The following is a 27,447-nucleotide window of genomic DNA, read 5'->3' on the forward strand; positions in this document are numbered from 1 at the left end:
AAGTGAAGCAAACACACTCAACTCCATTCAATACCATTATTAAACCCTTCGTTTAGCGTCCAGCACATACTACTTCTAATTACAGCCACCAGAGGCATCGAAGATACGACATCAAATACTTGGATTTATTAAGCATTAACCATCTAATCCAACATCAATACGCTTATAAACCGGTATATATCGGTTCAGTTAAAGTCTTATAATACGATCCATCCTTGAGGATCTTACATCGCGGATGAACCTAGAAACTACATGTTTACGCAGTTTTTTGGGGCTCGCTTTCAAGCCTCTCTAGCAATTTGGCCGCGACGAGTTCCGCAAGCTGATGGAGAGTTCCGCTGCCGACTATTTCTAGCACGCCTAACGTGAGCCCGAATGCGCCCTTGAACCACCGTCTTAACTCGATAGCCATTAGCGAGTCGAGGCCCATCTGTGCCAGCGTTAGATTAATGTCCACCTCCTCGTCCGGCCTGAGGAGGAAGTCGTATATCTTCTTGCCAATTTCATTTCCTAAGAACTCAATGCTGCTTTTGTCTTTTAATAGCGCTTTTCCTCCCACGCCGGCGGCTGCGATTTGCCTAAGGAATTTCTGAAGAGCATCGTTCTCGGTGCTCTTCGCTGTGTTCTCAACCCGTACGTTATGGTAGATACCCATGCGCCTGTCACGCCGCCACATCGTTCGGTTATTCGGGTCGTCCAGGTCCTGATCCGACCGTATACCCATCAACATCTGAGCTTCGCTACTCCATGGCGTAGGTGGAACGGCCAGCGGCCCAGCGGCCTCTTGGTCTGCCGGGGAGTTATTCATGAGACTGAGCTCTAGGAAGTCTAGGAATTCGCGCTCGCCGAGAAGACATATGCCTTGAGCCTTGATATTTTGCATCGCGTGTGAGTTTTCAGCTACGAACCCAATATCACCTATAGCAGCGATGTTGAGAACCGAGGCTGGTAGTCCTAGAGAGTGACGGTAGCGACAGAAAGCCTCCATAAACGTATTAGCTGCCGCGTAGTTTCCTTGCCCGAGAGAGTCAACTACGGCCATGATGGAACTAGCCAGGAAGAAAAAATCTAGGTTAGTTGATTGGAACGCTTGGTGCAAATTCCAGGTACCCTCGACCTTAGGTGCAAGGGCATCTTTCCATTGAGACCATTCCATGTCTACTACTGGGACGTCCTGGTGTATTTTGGTTAGTATCGAATATTTAACCCGACGTTATAAAGGGACTCTTACCCTTAGGACCATTGCCAACTGTATCACACCTTTAATAGGGGCCTTTGCTTGGCGGATCGCTTCTTGTACGTCGCCGATCTGATCAACACGCCCGGAAACTGCTGTCACCGAGCATCCCATAGACTCTATCTCGTGGAACAAGGCCTTGCTAACATCGCTCCGGCCTGCACTGCGCGAAAGGAACATGAGACTCCGTGCGCCGCGTTCCACCATCCATATTGCAATAGATCTACCCAGGCCGCCGACACCGCCTACGAGGAGGTAAGTCGCAGTAGGATCGAATTCGATACCACGACGTCGAGGTAGAGACTCGATTGGTGTACTTGGGTTAGGGGGAGGGAAGGTCACTACGATCTTGCCCATGTGATCGCCATCTTCGAGGTGGCGGAAGGCCTTCGCGATCTGTTTCGCATCGAAACGTGCGATGGGGTCAATCGGCTGGAGGTAGCCTTGGTTATAGAAATCGACGAATGCGGTCAACAATCTGATTAATTCGTAAGTATATCGTGGTCTGTATAAAAGAGAAGGCAGGTATGGTAGCCAGCTATTAAGAAATAGCTGGCCCCCTTTGAGAAACTTACCTCCTTAACCATTTAGGCTTCTCCCTAAAGTCAGACAGGTTTACGCCGTGGTAAGAACGGTTCTCGGCAAAAGGCAGCATATCCAGGCGACCAGACCCCTTAGAGTCTCGCAGGCTAAGGTCGACCATAACACCGAACTTAGCAACACACCGCCACGACTCGTGTAGTAGCTCGCCCGATAGCGAGTTCAGGACTAAGTCAACGCCTCGACCCTGTGTCTCTTTCATAATGCCCTCTGCGAACGATGCGTCCCGAGAGTTGAAAATACGCGAACGCGGAATCCCAAAGTTATTTATGAGATACTGGACCTTCTTCTCGCTACCCACAGTCGCGTATATCTCAGCCCCGAGCATCTTGGCTACTTGGATCGCTGAGAGACCGACACCACCACAAGCTGAGTGGATTAAAACGCTTTGGCCTTTTTCTAATCGGCCAACGTCAATAAAGCTGTAAATCACGGTCCCGAAACACACGGGAATAGAAGCAGCGTCTTCGAAAGTAAGATCATTGGGGATTTTCATGACAATGTCGGCTGGTGCGACGTTCTTGGTGCCGAGACAGCCGTTGCAAAGGGCCATGATTCTATCTCCGGGGTTGAGATCTCTAACGGCTGAACCTACTTTGCTGATTATTCCTGATAACTCATAACCCAGCGGGAGGCGACCTGGCGTGGAAGAATCGATGATACCTCTCGCCAGGACAACGTCGCGGAAGTTTAGACCAACGGCTCGCGTCTCGATCTCTACATAATCAGCTGGTAGTTCCGATGGTAGTGGTTCGTCGATCCAGTGTAGTGTTTCCATAGATCCTATCTTAGAGATCGCTAGAGCCGTCCTTATAGGTATGGCTTGCGGCCCCTCCTCATGGCCACGGCTTTCTTCTTTCTCTTTTAGCTTACTTAATAAGGAGAAAGGTCGGTATCTAGGGATGCAGATCTGGGAGTTCTCGACGACAAATTCGTGGTCGGGAGCTAGCGTACCAACATCCTCTTGTGTGCGGACCTTATCGAATACATCTAGAACCATGTCTACAAAGCGCGGCTCGCTAGGCTCTATTTCAAGGGTGCAGAGTCCTGGCACTCGCTCAGCCCGTAAAGTACGGGCCATGCCGAGGAATGTTGCCGGCCGGGGGTCCTTACATCGAATCTGGACTGGAGGCGTGAGCCAAAGGATCTTCCGGTGCTCTAGAGCTTTTGCATATGCCTGGAACTTGGCGAATGCTTCTGGAGTCAGGTTTACAAACCAGTCGCTCTCAAGGTTCAGGCACGATATGATGTCTTCGTCTGGTAGAGGTTTCGAGCTCAGTCGGCGCGGCGTGACATCCCATCCTAAACTCTTTAGAGATATTCTAAGAGTGCGCGCTACGTCTGATTCCTCGCTATCGCATAGTAGAGTAACCTTCTTAATGGGTGGCACGCGTTTAGTCCGTGGCCGTGATACGATTGTGAGGATTTGGCTATAAGGCTCTTCATCGTCAAACGCGACCGAATCCACGCCCGTAAATCCTGCAGCCTTCAGTTCATCATCCCAGCGATCAACAGGTACTAGAGGAGTCGTAGGTCTACCATCAGCCTCGCCTAGCCACCAGCCCGCGAAATGGCCGAACGCGTAATTTGCCGTGCGCAATGTGGGCAAGAGTTCTGTCAGAACCAGCATCCCGTCAGGTTTCAGTAGCGACTTTATGTTCTCAAGTGACTCCTTGATAACTGGGGTTGCGTGAACAACATTTGCAGCCAGGATCAAGTCGTATGACCCCTTTTCTCCGCCCTCGAACCCCTGCTCGAACGGTGACTTGCTAATGTCGAACACTTTATACTCCATATTAGGCGCGTACGAGAAGCGTTCCCGCGCCTTCACTAAAAAGCCGGAGGAGACGTCGGTGAATGTATAAATCGAGTAAGAGGGGAACCCGCTTTCGTCGACGAGATCGCGTAGGATGAGTTCTGTAGTTCCTCCTGTACCGGCACCGACTTCTAGGATCCGCAAATTCGGTCGCGTGTTTCCGAGTAGGCGCACAAAGTTGCCGTATCCAAAGCTGGCGCGGTTGTAGATCTCGGATAAGAGGTTCCCTTCTATGAGCACGTCGAGAGTTTCCCGCGATCCCGTAAAAATCTCCGCCGCGTAGTCACACACGCGCTTAGTCCCGAGGGAGAGGGCGCGGTGATCCCCTTTTTCTAGGATGCTGAGGTGGGATTTTATCATATCCTGCTGCTCTCCGGGGCTTAGCTTTAACAAGGTTGCCGCATTCTCAACTAAAGGAAACCCTTCTTTCCCAGTGGCTGCATTTTCGATCCCTTTCTTCATCCAATCTCGTAGCTTAGCGAAGTGAGGTTGGCACGGCTCGAGACCTTCCACGGATTTTACTTCTTGGACCATACAAAGGAACGAGAGTTCTTGCTGTAGTACAAGCTGACCCCTGTCGGGCTTGGGTGCTGAGAATAATGCTTTGTGGTCCACGAAGTCAAAGTCTGGAAGCCAGCAGATACGAGCTGCGGCGTGTTGATCAATGGAATTGGTAACCGGGTTGTCATTCTCTAGGGGTGCTAGTTTGAGGCCGCGCATTCGTAGCGCTAGCCTCCCGTCTGCGATGCACTCGGCCTGCCCAAGCCTAAGATCCCCCTTTTCCGTCCAGGCACGGATGTGGATCTCTGATGCCCCCCGGTATACGACGAGCTCATCGACAGAAACAGGCACAAATAGGCCATCGAAGTTTCGGCAAAGGCCCTTCCTCATGGCAACTAGGAGCGACTGTAAGCACCCATCGATTACTACCGGATGGAGAGAAAATGGCGCAGACACATGGTTATGCTTATCAACTATCTTGGCCTGAGCGGTATGCTCAATGGTAGAGGTAGAGATATCCTCAAGAGCTTGGAACTCAGGACCGTAGCTGATCCCGATGCGCTTCATAGCTCCGTAGAATGATGAGCTTGGTAACCTACGAGGCAGCTCCTCTGGAGTCCAGGAAGCCCCCTCGCCAGGCCCTTCGATGTGTCTAACCTCTCCTGTAGAGTGCTTGATCCACGCGGAACCGCTATAAGATGAAATGTTGAATTCATACCATTGAGATTCATCGGAATCGGTGAGGCGCTTCCGACGTAACGAGGTAATAATCTCTACTGGTTTCGAATCGGTTAGGACAAGGCCCGTGTGGGCGACCACGTGGCGAAGATGGTAGCCCGACCCAGCATCGGCTCCGGCTACCTGGCGGATTGCTTCACCGGCCATAGCGGAGTACCCAGCAAAGGGAAACACGACGTTCTGTCCGACCTTATGATCAGCTAACCAGGATGCATCGTCCAGATGGAGGACATTTCTCCATATCGGCTCGGAATCGGTCGACTCGGTTGTCTTAACACCAAGAATACAGTGATGAGGATACTTTCTCTCTCGCCAAGCAGTAGCCAACCGGCTCTCGTTCCAGAATGTCTGGCCGCTATGGTCCCATGCGTAGGAAGGCAACCCCGGAACGACCCGGCCACCCGGGAAAAGAGCGCTGAAGTCGATGCTGACGTTCTCCTGGAAGAGCCTACCCAGAGCGGAAAGCAAAGATACCGCGCTATCGCTACCACGCTTTTGGGAGGCAACATAATTACATTGCCACGAACCTTCGGTGCAGATTTGACGTAGGGGTCCGGCCAATGCCCCGTGAGGGCCAATCTCCAATAGAATATCAGAGTCACCTCGCAGTTGTAAGAGGTTCTTCACCGCTGTGTTAAAACGCACAGGCGAGACGAGGTTGGCAACCCAGTACCGCGGACCCAATTCGGCCGCTTTGTCTATTACCTTGGTGGTGACGCTCGACATGAATACGACTTTGGATAGAGGCGCTTGGTTGCCGTCGACTAGAGGCTTTTCCTGTTGTAACAGCTGGAGATACTGCTTTGCCAATGGATCCATGTGATCTATGCGAGACTTGTCGTCAGCCAACATATACAAGTATAGTGAAGATTAGCCAGTACTCACGCGAATGATACGCCATATCAACTTTCAACAGTCGTGTAAAGGTATCCGGCTTAGCTTCCTTTATATTGGACACAGCCCGTTCCAATAACTCGCGATCTCCTGATATCGTCGAACTCTTGGGACTGTTCTCGCATGCAATCACGACACCCTCTGGTAAGAAAGCTGCTAGCTCCTTAGCCCCAAGCCCGATGGCGGCCATTGACCCATTCTTAGACGTGCTTGTGGAGGAGACGAGGCCGCGGTAGTATGCCGCTTTGATGGCGAACTCGAGCGATATGTATCTGGCCACGTATGCCGCAGCAATCTCGCCGCTGGAATGTCCTACAACCGCCGAAGGTACAACACCGAAGCGTTCGAATTGGCGATAGATTGCAATCTGCAGTGCTGTACACAGAGGCTGTGACAGCTCAGCTTTGTTGATCTGACTACTCTCTCCGGGCTTGAGCATCTCAGCTGTAGAGTAAGAAAAGGGTATATGTTAGCAACCGCATTGAAAATACTTCTTGAATATCAAGGAATAAGCTCACATTCGATTGTCCAATTCGGAGGCTGCACGGCACGCCTCAAGATATCATCCATGAGATTGATGTCCTCGCGAAATTCTCGATTAGTAAAGAATAACCCCTTTCCCATCTCGGCCCACTGACTACCCTGCCCAGTGAAAATCATTGTGACCTTGCGGCGAGACGATTTCCCTGGAATTCTCGCCAATCCGGAGATATCTACAATCTGCTCATCGGACTTGATCATGAAAGCCCTGTGCGGTAATCGTTCTCGACGGAGAGCTAACGTATATCCTATGTTGTATACATTAGAGGTACGTAGAGAAACATACTTTTCGTATCGTTCTAGTTGTTGTTTCAGCGAGTTTTGGGTATTAGCTGAGATGATAAGAAGCTCTGGTCTCTTGGCCCTCTCTATAGGACTTGTTTCTTCCGAATTAGGGAACGAGTCAACGATGATCTTCGATATTGTTAGCTAGTAGGACAATGTAATAAATAGGGGTAAGGCGAAGAAGTTATTCACATGTGCGTTTGAGCCACCAATTCCAAATGAATTCACGCTAATCCGCTCAGCTTTGTTAGCTGGGAAAGGTGTCGGCGCCGTCGGCACCTTAAGCCTTTTTTCTGTGAATGGGACTGCAAGTTGAATGAATGCTCAGCTTATATAATTCTTAGTTAGGTACTAATAAGGGCTTACTCTTAGCATTGGGGGTGTTGAATTTGATATTGGGAGGTATTGTTTTATGCTGTAAAGCTAATACCGCTTTGATTAAACTTGCGAGGCCAGCGGACCCCTCGCAATGGCCTATATTGGGCTTCACGGAGCCAATATATACTCCGCTATCACCAAAGATCTCGCCAACAGCAGAAGTTTCAACTATATCCACGAAAGTCAACAATCGCTTCTTCTACTAATAGATTTAAAGAGTTCGCGCGTGTTTCACGAGCAATCACTCCTTATTTGTCTCGACGAAAATACCAACCCCCAAGGCAAATCAAAAAAAAGGGGGAAGGGGGAGGAGGGAATTCTTGATGTTACATACTTGGATCGCCGACTGAGGTACCAGTACCATGACACTAAATAAATTAATTATACGGTTAACTTCACATCAGATTTCTAACGACTAGGGAAGGGCCGGAAAATACTGTATACATACCTCAACGAAGGCAGTTTCAGATGGATTTAATCCCGAATCGGCATAAACTTTCCTCATGAGTGATTCGAGGGCCTCCCCACGCGGGACAAGCATCCCTGGGCTTTTACCATCGCTATTAGCTGCGGTACCTCGAATGACTGCTCTGATGGGGTTTCCGTCACGGATAGCGTCCGTAAGGCGCTTGACGTAGATGGCGGTAATTCCCTCGGCTCGGGCGTAGCCGTTTGCAGCGGCATCGAAGCTTTTGCATGATCCATCCGGAGACAGGACGCCTTCTGAGGTCATAAGCATGCTGAGGGAGGGCCCGAGAATCAGATTTGATCCCGCAACTACGGCAGCAGAAGCGTCACCAAATTGGACCGCCCTGCAAGCTTCATTCAAGGCTATCAGAGATGCCGAACAGGCTGTCCTAATCACCATGCTATGGTCGTACAAATTTATACTGTCAGCCGATTTTCTGAGGGTTGTTGGGTGTGATGATGTAGATGGCTCACCTCGGTCCGCAAAGGTTATACTCATATGATATCCGATTGGCAAGCATCCAGTCTCCAGCTCCGGTGACGATATGGTTACCGACCTGCTGGCTGTCTTTGCTCTGTTTGTGTAGCCATTCATCACCGAACGTGCCCACGTAGCAGCCAATTGGCTTGCCACGGTAATTGACTTCGCCTGCATCTTCGAGACACTCACGAGCAACCTGCAACAGCAATCTCTGCTGAGGATCACATCTCTCCAACTCCAATTGGGTCATGGAGAAAAGCGAAGGGTCGAACTGAGACAAGTCATCCTCTAGGTAGTACCCGAACTTGGTCTCAATACGCTCTTTGCCACCTAGAGAGCCGTCAAAGGCCCGAGCATTGTACCGGCTTCTTGGGACGGGCGTCCGCGCGTCACGACCATTAACAAGGAGATCCCAGAAGTCGTCGGCGTTTCTAATGCCGCCAGAAAGCCTCAAGCCAAGCCCACAGATAGCTATCGGAACTGGTGCCGGAGTTGCTGTGTCCTTGACCTCTGTGAAATTGGAGGTGGTGGAAGAGCACGAATTAGAGAAGCCGCAAGCTTGATTCATGGCGGTAAGAAAGCTATTAGAAAACTAGGAGGATTATGATTATAGTGAGATAAAACGTGGTTAATGTTCAATGCTAACTCGACTGAATTCATAGGCGACTTGGACATACTTATTTACAATCTACGCTACCAGTGAATAAGCGGCAATTCGGTTGTTATTTCTTACTGCAGTCTCGATAAAGCATGGTCTCGGTGATCGTGAGCCAACACTATACCTATCAACCTGTACAAGACACCGAAATTGGTCATACCGCTGGGGCGAACTGTCTCTCGGACCATCCGCCGAGCTGGTAAACCGCTATTCTTTTCCGTCTTTACGTAGACTAGACCATACTACCTAGGTTACATCCCTACGCCATCCCTCGTTCATGCTGTGTTGTCCTGCTGCTAATGCAAATCAAGACGCTAGCATCGCAGCCTATACCGTTGCGTGCTATAATCGTTTTTCGTAGCGGAATGGTTAGAACCCCAGTACACTCCACAACTGTATTGTTTCGCGATGTGTTGCTTTTGTACGCATTTGGCTTATTATCTCGGTGGGTAGCACTATCCTGTTAAGCTGCAAGGGCGGTTGGTGTAATATCTACCTAAAATAACGGTATGGCGCAAGTTGAAGGCGCATGTACCGGACCGTTGGGACTTGGGACCTTAGTTTAGTCTAGAGCATCTCGTCTCCGGTTTCCCCAGAGAGGAACCAATGCAAACATGCGGAGCCTCTAGGGCGCTGCTGTCGATATAAATGGGTTCGTTCCTGACTACTTCTTGATAGGCTACTATTAGAAGTATTATCGAAGGAGCATGCGTGTCATTATGCACGCATGGATACTAAGAAAGAAACTTAGCCAAACAAGGTGATACTATGTTATAGAACTGTTAGCACTGGACGAAGATCTTACGACTGATATAGCATGTATACCCTGGAAAGGCCGAGCTTGCTGAGTGAGAATATCCTCGGTGGATTACATCTCGGTGAGTGTTACTAATATTATCTGACTAGATGAGGTATGTAAGAGGGAGGCACATAACAAACCATCAAGTTTGTAGGAAGTTTCATTGGACTAAATAAAAAACGGTCTATCTTCAAAGAGTATTATACACCTCTTCTATATTGCATTATATCATAGATTCGCGGCAGAAAGGCTCCCGAGTGAAATTAATGCTTCAGTTGCACCTCGTTCGATAGCGTAGTACCTATAATACTACCTCAGGCCATGGTCACAAGATATTATTCTCCGCAAGTCATCCTACTAGTCTTTGTTGTGAGTTCAGACTGCATATTAGTTATTAGTTCGAATAGATAGCCTCAAACTAAGGAGACGGCAACACAGACACATCGAAAGTGATTCGTCAGATTCCGATGTGATAGATGTGGACCCTTGTCCCCGGAGGTTTTGTCAAGAGTTACGGAGTTTGCGGATGAGTTTTCAGAGTTTATAGCGCGGAGCTGACTGAACGCAAGTTAGCCAACAGCCAACAATCTAGAGTACCTCCTAGGTAGTTATCTTTTCTTCGTCTTTTTCTTCTTCCTTTCTTCTTCTTCTCTGCCAGCTCAGATGTAAGCCCCGTTTGGGAAATGTCTTGTGCTTTACTTGCTTTATTTTAGGTATAGGATATAGAATAGCTTCATCGTTAGAAATTAGTAAACACTAATTCCGTACCTACTATACGCAATGGCAACCCAAGACAAAATAAAACAACAGAGTGACGTTGTGCTGTGACACTGGCTTTCTTGTTGGCCAATAATGCAACCTTACCCCCACGTAACCATTCTCAAGACAGCGGGTGGAGCAATAATAAAGTGCCTTTCCCCAGTTTGTTGGTACTTGGGTTTAATACAACACTGCTAAGTCCTACCAGATCTGCACGTTAGTTGGTAAGCAGTAAGGAGTATTGAAATTTTATAAATGAGGGCTGCGAGGGATAACTAGTTCGTGTCGCCAAGTTGATCCGACCGACCGACTCTCCACGCACCAGGCACATTCAGATATCACTTAAATCCACTACGTAAAGAATACAAGTAGGACTGACCTGTAGGAAAATTTACACCAGTCGAAAAAAAAAAAAAAAGGAAGGACAAAAAGAAAGAAAAAAACAAGATAGAATAACACCAGCGGTAAATAAACATGATTATGAAATTCCAAGTTTCTCATCACGTATCACGTCTCCTTTTCCCTCCTTACGAATAAAAGTACGGTATTGGCTATGAGCACTATAAGGTCAATGTAGGCCGTCATCTATCCTCATTTGAATTGTCATAAGCTATTTTCAGCCCCAATAAAACTTGCGCTGAGTTTTGTGTTGATAAATACGGGAGCGGCCCGAAGCTGAACGTTGTGCTTTGGCCCCCAACTCGCTAACAAAATACATGACGGACCCGAAAACGAAAACGTGAACCGTTCAGATGGAAACTACTGATCTTACAGATTCGTCAAAAGACCGTGGACGAAATGGGTTATTGACTAGGAGACCCCCAACTCCCCCATCCACCGCCCCCGTCCCACATGACCCTCGTCCTCGAGACTACACCAACACTCTTGCTTGGGATTTCCCTCCTATCTATCCTCCTAACAGCCCATCAACGAAGGCTTCAACCTCGACGTTAAAGTCAACGGCGACAACGAATGGTCCATCGTCGTCGTCGTCGTCACTTCCAATCGAAACCGCCGATCCTTTCCAATATGTACCATCTAACTTTGACTTCGGAGCTGGTCCTAGCGCCAGTGGTGATGTGGAAGATGACCCCGTCCACATCGAGAACTATGACTACCGCCAGACTACTAAGAAGTAGGCAATCCAATCACATTCACTTTGTATATCCTCGCAACCTACCTTAGGTACCCAGAAACTAATAATGGAATTACCTGCTCGTCCAGAAGTTTCGCCAAGGCAGCAACCGGTTCAAGTTCTTCGAGGCTCTTCCGATCCATAGTCTATAAATTTGGCCGCACGTTTAACAGGAGTACGTCTCCGCTGTGATTCTCTATGTTCAAGTGAGCTGAGCTCTGGTGCTAATATCCGACGTAAAGATTACTTCTTGCCTCATGATAAGGTATGCACGACTGAGTAGATGCCATCTTGAACAGTGATCTTGTGCTAAAATCGACCAACGTTTAGCAAGAGCAAGAGAGGAATAGTAAGGTTCTATCCCACCATTAAATTCGCTTGAAACTGGCTGATGACCCAAAATGGCAGACCTCCAACACGAGATCAGTGTCGATGTACATGATGGGGCCTTGCATCTCTGCCCGGTGACAAATCCCAGGAGAGTGCTTGACGTCGGTACCGGGACAGGAATATGGGCAGTGGAGTTCGGCATGTTTTACTGCCTGTTCTATCTCTAGACGAATGCTAATATATAAGGTACACAGCAAAGAGAAATCCTGACTGTTACGTACTTGGAACAGACCTGAATCCTGTGCCGGATCCGCCCTTCATTCCAAATAACTGTCACTTCCTCATAGCGGACGCTGATGAGGAATGGAAGTTGGGCAGCCCGTTTGATCTGATCCATGTGCGAAGTCTAGGTGAGCCCGCTAATAAACGCCGGCTATTTAAGTCCATCTATGACAATCTCGCACCCGGTGGCTGGGTCGAGTTTCAGGAGTGGCTTCTCCATGTTCAGTCCTCGGATAAATCTGTCGAAGGCACAGCTTTCCAGAAGTGGAACGTGTTTTTAGCTGAAGGAAGGTCGTCCTAGAATCGTGCTATTGTTTACGATAGAACTAACTCCTATAACAGGTCTTCAAAAGCTTGGAAGGTCATTATTCTACATCCTCGAGTATAAAGCTCTGCTAAAAGAAGCGGGGTTTGAAAATATCGTCGAGCTGAAATACGCTGTGCCTACTAATACCTGGGCCCCCGGGAAGCAGTATCAAAGGATCGGCGCACGGCAGAGGACTAATACGCTTGAGGTCATCGACATCTACTCCCGCGGCGTGTTTACGCAAGGGTTGGGGTGGTCTAACCAAGCGGTAGACAAGCTATTAGCCGAAGCGCGGAAAGATATTGACAACACGCGGATTCACTCGTTCTCTACTCTGTAAGTTGGGTTATAATGATGATGCGAACAGTTATTAACGAGTAGTAGGATGACGGTCTACTGCCAGAAGCCTCAATCGGCATCTCCGACATCATCCGGTACGCAAAAATCGTCGTCTAAGTACGAATAGCAAAGGGTCACCAAGCAAATCTAGAATAGGGAGTATATACTATGCATATAATGCTGAAAATTTAGGGGATGAGTTTGGAATAGCATAGCGTTCAAGTACATGGCGTATGGAGTCTTTTTATTACTTTAATTAGGTATCTTGGGTACACGGGATTTATGATGGAATACCTCGGGCTGCAATATATATTGGTTACGGATAGGGATAGTTAAGGATAGGAATAAGGGATAGGAATAGGTATGTACCTACAGGTAATCAGCGCTTCTTGACTCTTCGTACTGGGCGCAGCATGCATGGATTTTATCTCCCCGGACCGTCTGATTCAAACCCCGTCCGTTGTAGAGTTTGGGTTCATGCACTCTGGTTGCGAAGTTGACATGAAGCCTCAATAGGTACACATGCTGAGCTCGCTATATGAACCGTGTCGTATGCAAAACCCACTTTTATCCTCGGCACGAATCTCTGTGAGAGGTACGGATCCGTAGATCGTATGTTCTTCGTGGCGGCTGAGATCCACTTCCTCACGAATATGTGACGGTTCCTGCAGCCCGTAACTAGGCTATTCTGCATAGGTATGCATGTGATAACCCATGAATGATAAGAATTAGGAACGTCCAAGAATGAATTAACATTGTCAGTTTGGACGGTGAGGATATCTATGTACGAAGATGATAGGGTCCATGATACGATGTGCGATACCTAATACGGTACGGTCAGCCTCATTTTTAGTACAATACACATAAACTTGAGATGAGATTAGAAGTGTGTGGACCAGTTTATATATAGAAGGTGGATTCTCCATTTCTATTGTTGTATGCAGGTATGTATTAGGATTAAACATGATTGATACGAGGGGAGTCCCTTTCCCCGTCTTTGTCTATTCCTCAAAACGCTGGTTCCCAAGATCTCGCCCTTTCAGATCTATATCATCTAGGAACATCGAAGTTATCAAGCCCAATGCACTCAGGCCGGTCATCGCATAAAATATCGCCTGGAAACAGTTCAGATAGACCCCCAAGACCTGATTTCGCGTTGTAAGAGAAACATCTAGTGATCTCAAGTTTTCAATGAAGTTGACCGCATTTGAGGCGTCTTTCAAAGGCTCTAAAACTCCCGTTAACTGGACTGCGCTATTAGAGATGGACGTCGAGAAAACATTGCTGAAGATCGTCGAGGAGATGGTGAGACCGACGAGACCTCCAAACATGCGAATGGAGAGAAATGACCCAATAGCTACGCTCGTGTCGTCGACATTTTTCACGCTCGCTTGCATGGGAAGAATGTTGAGACGAAGTAACGCAACGCCTTGCCCCCAAAGAATAGGAAGCCCGTAACGTATGGATGATGAGGTTCCAACATTTAAAAGGGCCAGCAAGCCAGTTCCTAGCGTAAGGATGGCCCATGAAAGCCGTAGAAGCCATACGTATCCTCCAAATAGCGGGACCATCATCATTGCAACGGCTGCGAACACCACGCTAATGATAGATGTAGGCAACAGTGAGACTGCCGCTGAGATTGCAGTTTCGAGCTCCACGGATTGGTAGAGTAAGGGCAAGTACTGTAATAAGGAGACCAGAACCATTCCGTGGATGAAGCCCCCTAGCAGCGCCATATTTCCGGTCTTTGAGTTGAAGAGCCGATGAGGAACAACTGGTGCCGCGGGTTTCGCCTCGTAGAAGGCAAAAGCAACGAGCACCGCAACTCCCAACAGCACTGGAAGGAGTGTCTGCCAGGAAGCCCACGGGAATAAGGAGCCCGCCCAACTGACTGGTATAACAAAAATCGTGATTCCGATAATAACGAGCGTCATACCAATCCAGTCAATACACCTCAAGTTCCTGGCAAGTGTTGCACCGAGCGGGACGGGCCGAAGCTTGAGGAAGAAGAACACCAAAGGCGTGCCTATTCCTAGGAACGGCAGGTTGATCCATCCAACCCACCTCCAAGTAGCATACGTAGTAAAAAGACCACCAACGCTAGGTCCCATGATGTTACCGACGGCCGAAGGAATGGCCATCAAGCCGAGATATTTCGAACGTTCCTCCAGCGTCGTCATATCGGCGAGAATCACCTGTGTCAGAACGTCAATTCCCCCGCCGCCGAAGCCTTGGAGGACCCGCGCGGCAATGACGGTGTCCATGTCTTGCGCAAGGGCAAAGATGATGGAACCGATAAGGAACAGTACCATGCACACGTAAAGAGGCGGCTTTCGACCGAACGCGTCAGATATACCGGCCCAAACCGGTTGCATGACCAGACCACATAGGGTGTAGGCCAGATTCGCCCAGAATGATTGCAAACTCGAGCCCTTTAACTCACCAGCTACAGTCTAGCGACGGGCATTAATATTCAACCTAAGTGGTATACGTATCGTGAAGGGTATCATGGCTCACTGGAAGGGCAATGCCCAGACAAGTCGCATCCAACTGAAAGACGAAAAGGATTGCCGCAAGCCCTATGAAAGCTAGTTTGAAGGAAAGCGACTTTTTCGGTGCTGATTTAGTCTTTCCCGCTTCATTTCGCCCCCCGATCTCCGCCACTATCTCTACGTCCTCGACTTTTTCCAAGTTTCGTTTCAAGTCCGGTTCTCTTTGGATGACGGGAGCAGAGATCTCGGCCCCTGGATTGATGTTGTCTTCGGGGTGGCCCATTGTGGGCGAAGGAGCTCGAGCCTCTGTCCAATTAGACAGACGGGTACCAAGGTAGGCAATGCTCACGCAAGAGAGAGCGTTGATTGGTGGATTGCGGAGGTTATAGAGATTACAAGGCGAAGCAATTGGCCGGTAGTTCGTATTATATGTGATACCTACCAAGGGCACCTCATCTTCTCATGTCGATTTGATCTTCTAATTTACTCTACTACGACCTCGTTATGTGACACGAGGTTCACATACGTCGGCATACATATGTACATACTGAAAAGGGGTATGGAATTGTACCCTGGTTCGGCCGATTGGGTTGCCTCAGTCAGATTTTAGTTTAGTCTCGGCTCAGTTCCACACTCCTTACATAGTACTCGTCTTTGGCCCATATTTTCGGGGCTGGATATCGTGAAATAGTGGATAGCATACAAGTAAGAAAAGGGTAGACGCCAAGCATGTTACCTCTAGTCAAACACCGTTACTACTCTAACATCCAGTGTTCATAAGGCCGGACGTCGATGCTATTGCTAGCCCGAATTCCAGTGTGTTTATAAAACTTTGACGGAGTCCTAGTTCTAGTCTTTTATTGAATATGTTGAAATCTTTCGGGGTCACGCGCCGAAGGCCAAGTGCGAATGATGCATGACTATCTTGTGTATAATTCGATACGTATTATTTAAGACCATATTATACGACTCGTGGCTGTCGATTGATATGCCAAGCGGATTAAAAGAGGACGCCAGATATGTCATTATATTTAGATTAGTGTTAAGCTCGTAATTTTGCGCTGGATGATGAATTCAGTCATTGTCCACAACTGGCCTTCCAGCTCTCTCAATATTGACTGATATAAACTTAATTCTTTTTAGCCAAGTACGTGATTTCATGGGTGTTAGGTACAACTGAGTTGGACAATCAGTCGAAATGTATAAGTAACACCGGCGTAGAAAAGGAGTACTTAAATAAACCACTCAACTCATTCTTCTGTCGTAAATAGCTGGAAGAGATCTGACGTTGGATTATATTCCGAGTGACTGGGTACGGAATAAGATTGTAGACCGGGTCCATCTAAAGAAGTTGACGGAGGTGCAGTTGTACAAAAGTCGAAGCTTGTAAGATCTATTGTAGACTGCCCTAGAGCTATTCTACCATCTTCGGGAAGTCGCATCAGGGGTATGTTCGAGGGTTCTCGCGTTATATTGGCTGGGGAACTAGTTGAAATTGGATTTCCTTCTGGACTTGAGGTAGTGGCCGGTATGAAGAAGGAATTTGGGCAGCGTAGGTCGAGTGGGCTGATATCAATATAGTCTAGAGGTCCCTGTGATTGACCTACTGGCTTAGTTTTCATAATTTCGATATTTTCTAGAGCCCATGTTAAGCCATCTCGTAGACGAGGGTAATATGTCGCCTGAAAGCTGGGATTATGCAAAGCCTGGAGATACCGACAAATAGCCCATAGGATTTCTAAATCAGCCTCGAGCTCTGGTTCCGGGACTTCACCTTTGGCTAAGGTGTTGAAATAAAATGCGACCAGCTCTACGAATGCTACTACGGGATAGTTGCCGAGCATTCGGTCTAGTAAAGCTAAGCTTGCTGTAGTGAGTGACGGAGAACCAGCCTCGGAAATAAGTCTAAGACAGATGCGAGCATGGTTGCGCATTTGATGCTGAGCAGGCTCATCCCGGCGATCATGGCGAAGGCAAAGGACCTGAGTTACATGATAACAATAATTCAGTTCAAGTTGTACGTTAGCTAGCCCTGCTATATCTTCTGGGAGTGTAGCAGCTATTAATTCATGGTTTTGCTGGTTCCATTCATCTACAAGCTGAGTCATGCGACGCGCCTGTCGAACGCGATATGCTTCTCCGGCGGTATTCGCTCTCGATGAATAAAGTGAGAGGTATATTTCTTCCCATATTTCCATCATGTGGTCGAAAGCGTTGTTGAGTCGCCGACTTGGCAGCTCATTGTCGCTAATGGAGCTCAAAGTTAAGTCGGAATCGAATAAATGGAGATCGCAGGTTTGGCCTGACATGAAAGCACGTTGTTTGTCTAGAGCATAGAGAACTCTGAATAGTCGTTCCCACTCTGTTTGTTCGTGGCCGGCGTCGTCCTCACTGGTTCTAGATCGGTGGAGACCAAGAGTGAGGCCGACCTGACAGGCCGTCTGGCATATACGTTCAAACATTATATTACCATAGAACTGCTTAGATGTGAGGGCCTTGATAAATGCGCCGTAGCAATATGTTAGAAGTCCGCCTTTAAAAAAGAATGAGAAAATACGGGAGAGTTGCTGTAACATACCAACACTATGAGCGCTTGAACATTAATTATAGAGGGACATGTGAAAGAATCGAGATTAGCTAGAGCACGGTCGCAGTTCTGTAAGAAAGAAGGAAGTAAATCATTGTTCATATTTCTCGTATTAGACTGGGTAGCTTCCACTACCTGCACCTCGAGGCCCAAACCAAGTAAAACGATATTGTTGAATATGGACGTCCAAGCGCCACTATCGCCCGATGACTCGCCCGAATAATACGAATCGATAGCACGATAAAGTAATGTCTCGTCGAATATTGGAAAGCGGATGTTGATATTGCGCAAGAAGTTGTTAACAAACAAGTCAACCAAAAATCGTGGCGGAGTTGTCATAGGCTTGTGGTCGCTCGCCACGACGGGTTGCTGGCACCGCGGGAAGGGAAAGTTTTGGAGCTGTCGTCGAAGAGCAATTCGCAACGCTGGGTCCTTAACAATCGCGTCTACACTGCCGTCTTGTTCACTCCCGTGCTCGACGAGAACTTGGCTTAGCTGCTTCGATAAAGATATAAGTAAAGGAATAGCCGCAGGATAGCTATAAATCCGCTCGCCCCCTTGACTTAATCTTATAGTTTCATGCCGACATCCATCCTCGGCTACCCGTCCAGGTCGATCCCTCTGAGCGCTTGGTAAAATGGCACTACCTTCATCGTTACCCGAGATCTGTGTTGGTTGAGATAAAGATGAAGTCGGAGGAGAGGTATTCGAGTTGGATGAGAATGTTCGAGCGGCAAGTTGTTCGGTGATTTTAGTGAGAGCGCTTAAAGTCTGATCGACGCCGTCGAGACGCTCTAAGACGGTGGTGAAATCATCTCGACTATTACAAGAAGATGCTATGTTAATTTGAGATAAAATATTAAAGCTCGGGGCGAGAAGACTCACAGCTGCTTGGTTTGATTCACACGCTTAACGGTGCCGGATGAAGTACAAGCGATGTCGGTTTTACGACAGCTAGAACACTTTGGTTGAAGCCTGTCGCACTTGATCTTACGATATCGGCATTGATCACACGCCGAGGATGGCGCGTCGTCGTTTCGTGATCGAGGGCGCTTACGACCTTCAGACGCCGTATTCCTACTATTATCGTCTTCGTCGTCCATGAGTTGAGTTTCGTTAGTTACAGTTTACGATTCACAATTAATCAGCATCTCCTCCAAACCCCAGGTACCTAAGGTACGTCATGGGGGATCCCGGTCTGTCCCCCGTTTATCACGTAATCCCAAGTTAATCAGATAAGATAAGCCCTTAACCCGTGTTCCATGATAAAGGGTCTATGTAATGAATCCAGACCTTTAATATAGAGACTCTTAATATACACCCTGGCTCACTTCTCGAGTTCCCTATATGGATACACGGCCCAGATGTCTACCATGATCCATTTCTGATGCTCTTCTAAAGGCGTCTCTAATTGGACAAGACTCAGATTCGTGCCTTAGATATATAAATAAAGCTTAACTACCCCTATTAGCACCACGGAGGGAATCTGATCAAGTTCCTATCAATGCCGGCTTCTAATATACGCAATGAGACACCAACAAGATCCCACCATTCGCTTGGCGGTTAATTACCCGGTTTGCAGTTTGCAGTTTGCATCTGATAGCACTATTCAACGCGGGGGTTATGTGAAGCGATTGCTTGTAGCTTCCGTGTGCGTAAAATGGACGATGATCCTTCTACTAATCGAATCTAAATTAAAAATCAAGATCAATCCTCTTATTTTTTATTATTTGGTCTAGTAAATTACTGATGCATCACTGATATACCTACTGAATCGCATCTTCAATAATCTCCAACGCAGACATATTTGAAATGCGATCACTTGGAATCATAGCATTATTTGCTATACTCAGCGTCTATGCTAAAGAGAATTGCCCTCTATATGGCTTAGGATATCCAAAACCTACCGACCTTCTTGCTCAACCGGGCGTCCAGAAGGCGGCAAGCTCTCTAGACTCGGTTTTTGCACAATACATCGACAATTCTAACAAGACGAAATCAGATCGATTCTCCTATTCGGTTGAAGTGTTTTCCGCTGACGACGATGAACCGTTGTGGTCGCATCACTGGACTGCGACTAACTTAAAAACTCTCAACTCGACAGGAGTTAAAAAAGTAGATGGTAATACCGTATACAGACTTGGAAGTGTTACCAAGATATTTACTATCTTGACGTTCCTCGCTGAAGCGGGCGATATTATGTGGAATGAGCCTATTACTAAATACATTCCGGAAATAAAGGCGATGGTCACTGACGCCGACACTTCTCATTCAATTTCAAAGCCAGACTGGGACTCTATCACAATTGGGTCATTGGCAAGTCAAATGTCAGGCCTTGTTAGAGACTGTAAGCTATTACCCGTTCTCGCAAAGTCGATTAAAATGGTCTTATACAGTTGGTATTTTTAGACGCTTTATTAGGTGAACTCACACAAGGATCAAACGCCACGCGGGCAGCTTCAATTGGATTCCCCGTCTTAGAGAATGCGGAAATACCTCCCTGTGGTAACAGGCCAGTATGCAATAGAACACGTACGTTTGCTCCTAACGACTTACATATGACCAATACCGGTTTACCTTAGAGTTGACTATTTTGTTAGAATTCTTCCAAGGTCTTAGTATACTTCCCCCATCATTTTCACCATTCGTTACGCCAGCATACTCGGACATCGGTTATACACTCCTCGGATATGCCCTGGAACAGATGACAGGGAAATGGTTCGGCAAGATAGTCCAGGACAGGGTTATCAAGCCCCTTGGTTTGAATCATACTTTCTACACAACTCCCGCGGATTCCCTCGGGATTATACCAGGTGGTCGCTATCAAACGAATTGGGCCTTTAACATGGGCAATGAGTCGCCGTAAGTACGATCTTGAAATACCTGCTTGTCGCAAGTTCTTAAGTAACTCACCAATGGGAAGCACCGGCAATATGTATACATCTTCCTCGGATTTATCCCGAGTCGGCAGAGCCATATTAAGATCTACTCTTCTACCACCATCTATGACGAGGAGATGGCTTAAGCCCATTAGCTTTAGCTCGGATCCAAAATCTAGCGTAGGCGCACCGTGGGGTGTACGCCAGCTTCAATTTTCTAAAGGTAAGTAAGTTACCCCTGAATGGCTAACTAATATATTGACCCTATGATCACAGATTCACCTTACCAATTCGCAACCACGTTCAACAAAGCAGGAAGTCTAGGGAGGTATAGCACTTTGCTAGCTATCATCCCAGACTTCAATATCGGATTCTCTATCTTGGCCGCTGGCGATGTTCCCGCGAGTTTACCTATGGATATAGCAGACACGTTGTCAAATACTTACCTCCCAACCATGGTGAACACGGCACGCATCCAGGCGAATGCGCTCTATAGTGGAACATATAAGGACCCTAATTCTGCGGTGAATTCATCTTTAAGCATCGTGGTTGACAGTAAAACTCCCGGTCTTAGTCTAAATTCGTGGATCAGCAATGGAACAAACTTGTTATGGTATTCTGTAGCCATGAGCCGAAACGTAACCAAGGATTATTGGAACCAAATTCGGCCAAGCGCTCGACTTTATCCAACTGGGTTATGGGATGCGACATCTGACGGAGGGAAAAGAGTTGCGTTCAAGGCAATATTCGAGGACCTAAGCTTGCCCAACGCTTCGAAACCTTTTACGACGGACTGCTCGACTTGGGTCAGCGTCGCAGGGATTATGTACGGCTCCAAACCCTTGGACCAATTCATCTTTAACATCAACGCCGCCGGGAATGTGACGAGCATTGAGAATGCTGCATTAAGGAATAGACTAGAGAAGGTAGCATAATGTCTATGGACTTTTCCCCGTTCCCTTAATAAGCGCAAGGCCAATTACATATTCTCTAGTAATGAAGTGGCTGCTTACCGCGTCTAAGAGATCACAAGTGGCGCCTCCTTAACTTCGCCGACAACGGAAATAGCTGTTCGATACTTTTGTGCTCAGTAATCGTCCTCCAAAATGGCCACTAGGTGCATTTCTTATACCTTGACATAATCTTAACATAATCATAACATAATGCTAAGTTTATAGTCACCGGAGCCGTGACCCCTTGCCGAGGCCGAGACAGGTATAGCAACACGGAAGATGGGTTTAGGCCGGGTAACCCGAATCCCGACAGAATTCGGAGAAGAGGCTACTTCTTGTTGGCGATTAGGCGTTAACGATATGCACGTATCGACCAGGGTCCGCGGTGCTGACTCTGTCCGATTTTACTAAGGTCTTATAAAGATCCAACTACGGAAATATTCAACTCCTAAGGTAAATGGCAAAAAAACTACCTCAAGTTATCGTCGTAAACGCTCTATCAATTAGAACACATTATTCTTCATGGCATAAAAACCAGGGTTGCAACTAACACGGGATTAATCGGCCGCACATCCACAGGTCTACGGTAAGCTCACTGAAGCATACATCATGCCCCTATCGCGCCTCCGATGCACCGAATTCGCCCTCCTTGTCCCACCCATCGCTGGTAGTAGATGGAGGTAAATTAATGAGACCGTATTAATATTTCCCCAATACTGCTGTTTCGTTGTGCTATAAGAACCCTAGCTGCCGCTTGGAGAGTCGTCCTTTTATGTATTGAAGCCCCACACAACTACACATTCCAACATCTCTAACCGTCGATTCTAATTACGCCATGACTGTCGCAAAGCCATTTGATATTGCTATAGTCGGGGGCGGTATAAGCGGGCTTACGCTCGCAGTTGCCCTCCTCCAGCAAAACGTTCCCTTCACAGTTTACGAATCTGCCTCGAAATTCACGGAAATTGGCGCCGGCTTGGGCGTCGGGCCAAATGCTGTCACCGCCGTTGAACTTATCTCTCCCAAGCTGTTTGAAGGGCTCGAGCGACGTATTACTCTTGGCTGGGAGAGCAAGCGAAAGAGCTGGTTTACGATCAGGGTTGGCGATAAGAGAAAAGCAGGCCCAGATGGAGTGCTGAAGCAGAAGGAAAAGGAGGGGTTGAGAGTCGGAGACCCGATTTTCGACATTCAGTATACTGATGATAGACTTTCTGGCGGTGTGCATCGAGCACATTTCCTAGATGACCTGCTCACACTGATACCGGACTCTGTGTCGAAGTTCGGAAAGAGGCTAGTTAACATCAGCAACGCTACAGACGGATCACAGGATGCTGTTCTGCACTTCGCGGACGGGACTACGGCGCAGCACAGTGCCGTGGTAGGTTGTGACGGAATAAAATCCAAGACTAGGGAGATACTGCTGGGCGAACAGTCGAAAGCCGTATTCTCCGGAAAATACGCATATAGGGGGTTGATACCGATGGAACGAGCCGTAGAGCTACTAGGCGCCGAAATAGCCGAAAACTCCCAGTTATGGATGGGATATCATCGTCACCTGCTTACCTTTCCAATTGAGAAGGGTAAAACTATGAATGGTTGGTATCCTAGGAAGATCCCTCTCTTACTTTAAGCTAATTGTCGTATCACAGTCGTGGCCTTCAGCTCTTGCGAAACATGGACCGATCCACAGTGGGTGGCGAAAGCATCAAAGGAGAAAATGCTAGACGACTATAGTACATGGGGTCCCGAAGTGATTTCTATCATCAACTCAATGGAGAAAAGAGACGTCTGGGCTCTCTTTAATGATCCACCTGCAGAGACTTACTACGGATTAAGCCCCCGAATATGTCTCCTCGGCGATGCTGCGCACGGTACCACGCCTCACCAGGGCGCAGGTGCCGGTATGTGCATTGAAGACTGCTACATCCTAAGCCATCTCCTAGGAGCAGCGAAAAGCACCCAAGACCTTAACAAGGCATTTCAAGCCTACGACGAGGTAAGGCGGCCGAGAACCCTCAAGTTGGTAAAAACTAGCAGAGAGGCCGGCATGCTATACGAGTTCGAACTCGAAGGTGATGATCTCGAGGCCATTGAAAGGAACTTCAAATCGCGCATGAGTTGGATCTGGGATGTGGATTTGAAGCAAGACCTGGAGAAGGCCTTATCAATCCTTCAAGGTTAACTACCTCTGTGTACGATGTTAACGATACCTATTGGAGGTTTCCTGCCCCTTTAATTATCTACCAATATATTGCTGTCTACATTCTCGCCCGTGTAGATAAGTATCATTCCACACATATTATTAGGTGCCTAGATTATTGAGACATATGTTAGGCCAAAGAGCTTCTAGCTATATTGGTGTTCCAGTCTTAGCTAGGTTCATACGGGGTAATATTGATAGTTGTACATACACAAGCCTCACTAGATACTGATGGATTCGCTACAGCGCATTGGTAATATATTCTATACCTATTATTGCGTTCTAGTAATAGTATTGTATAAGTGCTGCAGAGTAGTAGATTGATAGATTAGGAGAGTAGGTTCTTGCTACCTATCTAACAAATGAGTGTATTAAGTTGGTATAGCTACCTCCTATCCCTGTATGGCTACCTGTTAATAGCCCTGCGGTTACTCCCAGCAACGCCTAAATACCATACCTCCATTCCAATAAGTACTTGGACTCATTGCACACAGTATCCCAAGACATCCAGTATAACGAGCGAGTATTTAGTAAGCATGCTACTATTGTAGCTGACTTCCAAGTGTGAACAAACCACGACGAGGTTAAGGGAGGATCTAATCCTTATCTATAAACCTTTTTGCATAATGTAGCACCTTTCTGCATAATATGGCACCTTAACAATAATAGCACAGACCGAGTGAACCTCTGATGATTGGTTTCCATACTATGAAGACACGTAGTTAGTAAATTGCTACCACATATGAATACTTCAAGCTCTACTACTTACAAGGAGATAGGAGAACTGAAATTCGCTTTTCCCTGGGTCATTCAACCAGGCGATGTCTGAATAGCGAAACTTTGGCTCATAGTCTAGTTTAGACCATGCTTCAAAAATAAATGTGTGCAAGGGGCTAGGCATCTATATGATATATGATATCCTCCTTGTTAAGAGAATAATAGCTACCTACCTACGCAACCCTGGTCTGAATAATGGCATTATACAACTATCACACGTCATATCTATCAGTCTCATATTCGACGGGACGATACGTAAAATAATCAAAAGTAGCCGGCAACGCGGTCCCGTTAACATCGGAACACGCCACTCCCACAAACGCCCCTGTGAAGCTCCCATGGGCCTGATGTCCACCACATTCGTCAGAAAGGATAGACGCGTCATAAACCGGTCCGATTTTCTTCAGCTCATCACCGTGTAACGCGTAAAAGAATTGCAGTTCGCGACCGCGAATCGTTAACGCTAGTCTCACTTTTCCCTCGTTAGGGATCTGCACAGGGTCTGCGAGGGGTGTGGTGAGTTTGCCGTCGGGCCAAGAGCCCTCCGATGTCAAAATGAGTAGCTCTCTTTGGCCGTCGGAATGGGCCGTCACAGTAAGGTAGAAGAAGTTGTAGCGGCAGTAGTATGCAGTGAGCCCTGCAAATTGCCTCTCGTCGGTTGGTGAGAAATCGATCGTTGTTTCGGCGTCATAAGAGAAGTGAGTCTGCCGTCTCGCAACCAATGCCTGTTCGAACCACGATCCAATGGCCTCCCGGCCGAACAAGACAAGCTTTCCATCCCGAGTAGCAAAAATTCGTTCTGTCTCAGGTGTCCTCAACCACTGAAAGTCCTTGTGTAATCCGTTCTCGAAGGTATATCTTTGCTCTGCCCAGTATCGAGTGTCGTCACGCACTCCAGGGACATCAACGTAAAGCGAAGGAACAGGACCATTCTTCACGAATAGCCAGTCATCTTTCCAAAAGGCTTCTTGAATGGCAGTTTCGCGACCGAGTACGCAGCGACGCTCCTGGGTTATTGGCCGACCTGTCAAGTGTACGAGATATGTCCTCCCCTCGGGTGTATCTACAATATCACCGTGGCCGGCTCTCTGCAGAGCGGCAAGCGGGGCATCCTTGGAGGTAAGAATATGTTTCTGTGGATGCACGTCGTATGGGCCTGATATATCGCGGGAACGGGCAAGCGTGCATGCGTGGTGATAAGCTGTCCCACCCTCGGCCGTCAAAAGATAATACCATCCATTCCTCTTGTAGAGATGTGGCCCTTCGACAAGGTCTAGTTCCGTGCCGCGGAAGATGTTTTTCTTCGGGCCAACTAACTTGCCCGCCGCAGGATCAAACTCTTGAAGGACGATTCCCGCAAAAGAACGGGGCCGGCGCCGATGGTCTTGTAGCATATTTACAAACCATTTCTTACCATCGTCATCGTGAAATAGAGAAGGGTCAAACCCGGAAGAGTTGACATAAACTGGATCAGACCAAGGTCCCTCTATCGATGGAGCGCTGACAATATAGTTAGGTGTGTCTTTGAAGGATCCATCTTTGCGCTTCACATCTGTATAGACAAGCCAGAATTTCTCGCCGTCATGTGTAAGGCAGGGCGCCCACACGCCGCAACTATCAGGATCACCACGCATATCCAGTTGAGACTTGCGGTTTAGGGGGCGCGTGACTAGCTCCCAGTTTGCGAGATCTTTGGAGTGGTGAATCTGGACTCCAGGGTACCATTCAAAAGTAGATGTAGCGATGTAATAGTCGCTGCCGACCCGTAGTATTGACGGGTCGGCATTGAAGCCGGGCAAGATCGGATTGCGAACTAATGGCATGGTAAATACCTAGTCTTTCTAGGAATCTAGATAGCTAAATGAGATACTTAGGTATACAAGAGTAAAAGACGTCTCGACGACCCTCCTTTAAACACAAGTTATGAATATTTCAACGTCGAAGCTAGAGAACATCTTCGGCAGGTCGTATAATGATGGCCCGAGGAGCAGTTGAATTTAGCCGGCCAACGCCCATTGGGTGAGGAGAATCGCTAACTTCCAATAGTTTTCTATTAAATACTGACGACATCGGTAAATTTATACAATTCGGCTGTACTTCGATTTTAGTATATGATTTATTTCCTAGGCACATAATCAAGATGAATGAGAAATTGAGAATAGGACGGTGACGAGCAGGAGGGAAGACATCCACCTATCTTGGATGACATATTTACCTAAGAAACGGAAGCGAGTTGTAAACTATTGCTATGGACGAGGCGAAGACTAAACCTATTATATATATTTGGTTCTTTCATTTAGTCGTACGGTTTACCCTTACGATATAATCCAAGTCTACTGTCTGGTCAACTATCTACCTCCCACTCTTCACCACGCATGCCCGCTGCCACCCTGTATATTCCTTTTAAAGTAGGTCAGGTATCCAAAGCATGCTGTCGGAACCTTTCAGCCTCATCCTCCCTCAATCATCTTATCCAGTGTCTAAAGAAACGAAATCTTGCTATTATTAACGGCGTTTCAATTTTGCTATTCTGCGTTTCTATCACCAAGATAACAATCGCTTCCGCATGCCATCAACGTTTCATGGCCCATAGTATAAAGGGAATAACTAAGATGTTTGCACAAGACATCTTGGCCAAGCTTTGATGGGGATAAAAGGAGGAGTACACTCGTTCTAGAATACTGTGGCACATTCAACTTATAGTATGTCGACTCTTTATGATTGGTGAATTCATTGCCGCAATTACCCAGTTAGACTCCCAAGCTATGTATTAATCCTCGACGAAAGGTGTGTGTAACTTTGCATAACAACTGGGCTCATATAACAGGTGATGGTGGTGTATTGAGCGAACCTTGCTCACGGCTAATTCAGGGGCAGTTGATGATAGGAGCGGGGGATCTAAATACTGCTACCCTTTGAACTTATCATAGAACCTGAAGGTAAGAAACCCCGATCTCCGCATACCTCGCCCTTGATTGCCGCTTGTGGTATAAGTGTAATCAAGCGCGGCTT

At 47.4% G+C, this 27,447-nt stretch overlaps 7 protein-coding genes across 7 annotated transcripts; 3 read left to right on the forward strand and 4 right to left on the reverse strand.

Moving 5' to 3' along the window:
* Positions 1–256: 256 nt before the first annotated feature.
* F5Y00DRAFT_263678 (uncharacterized protein) lies at positions 257–8,506 on the reverse strand (the record flags this gene model as incomplete). The annotated part of the gene is made up of 10 exons (XM_048011546.1): positions 257–1,174; positions 1,232–1,715; positions 1,813–5,716; positions 5,778–6,230; positions 6,305–6,740; positions 6,804–6,916; positions 6,978–7,157; positions 7,324–7,357; positions 7,438–7,858; positions 7,932–8,506. The coding sequence occupies 10 exons, from the start codon at positions 8,504–8,506 to the stop codon at positions 257–259; spliced, it is 7,518 nt and encodes a 2,505-aa protein (XP_047863245.1).
* A 2,146-nt stretch (positions 8,507–10,652) lies between these two features.
* F5Y00DRAFT_241651 (S-adenosyl-L-methionine-dependent methyltransferase) lies at positions 10,653–13,048 on the forward strand. The gene is made up of 8 exons (XM_048008400.1): positions 10,653–11,289; positions 11,379–11,464; positions 11,532–11,554; positions 11,620–11,638; positions 11,698–11,817; positions 11,874–12,186; positions 12,242–12,544; positions 12,593–13,048. Exons 1-8 carry the CDS (start codon positions 10,907–10,909, stop codon positions 12,672–12,674), a joined length of 1,329 nt encoding a protein of 442 aa, XP_047863246.1. The 5' UTR covers positions 10,653–10,906; the 3' UTR covers positions 12,675–13,048.
* A 414-nt stretch (positions 13,049–13,462) lies between these two features.
* F5Y00DRAFT_120780 (MFS general substrate transporter) lies at positions 13,463–15,615 on the reverse strand. The gene is made up of 2 exons (XM_048004039.1): positions 15,065–15,615; positions 13,463–15,000 (listed from the first exon to the last, which is right to left on the reverse strand). The coding sequence occupies exons 1-2, from the start codon at positions 15,320–15,322 to the stop codon at positions 13,549–13,551; spliced, it is 1,710 nt and encodes a 569-aa protein (XP_047863247.1). The 5' UTR covers positions 15,323–15,615; the 3' UTR covers positions 13,463–13,548.
* A 1-nt stretch (position 15,616) lies between these two features.
* Positions 15,617–18,729, reverse strand: F5Y00DRAFT_271257 (uncharacterized protein; the record flags this gene model as incomplete). The annotated part of the gene is made up of 3 exons (XM_048012763.1): positions 15,617–17,534; positions 17,618–18,446; positions 18,512–18,729. The coding sequence occupies 3 exons, from the start codon at positions 18,727–18,729 to the stop codon at positions 16,290–16,292; spliced, it is 2,292 nt and encodes a 763-aa protein (XP_047863248.1). The 3' UTR covers positions 15,617–16,289.
* A 709-nt stretch (positions 18,730–19,438) lies between these two features.
* F5Y00DRAFT_263682 (beta-lactamase/transpeptidase-like protein) lies at positions 19,439–21,440 on the forward strand (the record flags this gene model as incomplete). Its single annotated transcript, XM_048011547.1, has 5 exons — positions 19,439–19,973; positions 20,036–20,158; positions 20,227–20,488; positions 20,550–20,728; positions 20,782–21,440. 5 exons carry the CDS (start codon positions 19,439–19,441, stop codon positions 21,438–21,440), a joined length of 1,758 nt encoding a protein of 585 aa, XP_047863249.1.
* Positions 21,441–21,898: 458 nt separating this feature from the next.
* Positions 21,899–23,874, forward strand: F5Y00DRAFT_241660 (FAD/NAD(P)-binding domain-containing protein). Its single transcript, XM_048008401.1, has 2 exons — positions 21,899–23,053; positions 23,108–23,874. Exons 1-2 carry the CDS (start codon positions 22,294–22,296, stop codon positions 23,638–23,640), a joined length of 1,293 nt encoding a protein of 430 aa, XP_047863250.1. The 5' UTR covers positions 21,899–22,293; the 3' UTR covers positions 23,641–23,874.
* A 725-nt stretch (positions 23,875–24,599) lies between these two features.
* On the reverse strand, positions 24,600–26,341 carry F5Y00DRAFT_271269 (glycoside hydrolase family 43 protein). The gene has a single exon (XM_048012764.1). The coding sequence runs from the start codon at positions 26,256–26,258 to the stop codon at positions 24,648–24,650; it is 1,611 nt and encodes a 536-aa protein (XP_047863251.1). The 5' UTR covers positions 26,259–26,341; the 3' UTR covers positions 24,600–24,647.
* Between the last annotated feature and the right edge of the window lie 1,106 nt (positions 26,342–27,447).

This window comes from Daldinia vernicosa, assembly GCF_022497035.1.
Source record: "Daldinia vernicosa strain CBS 139.73 unplaced genomic scaffold F5Y00scaffold_35, whole genome shotgun sequence".
Lineage (NCBI taxonomy): Eukaryota > Fungi > Ascomycota > Sordariomycetes > Xylariales > Hypoxylaceae > Daldinia > Daldinia vernicosa.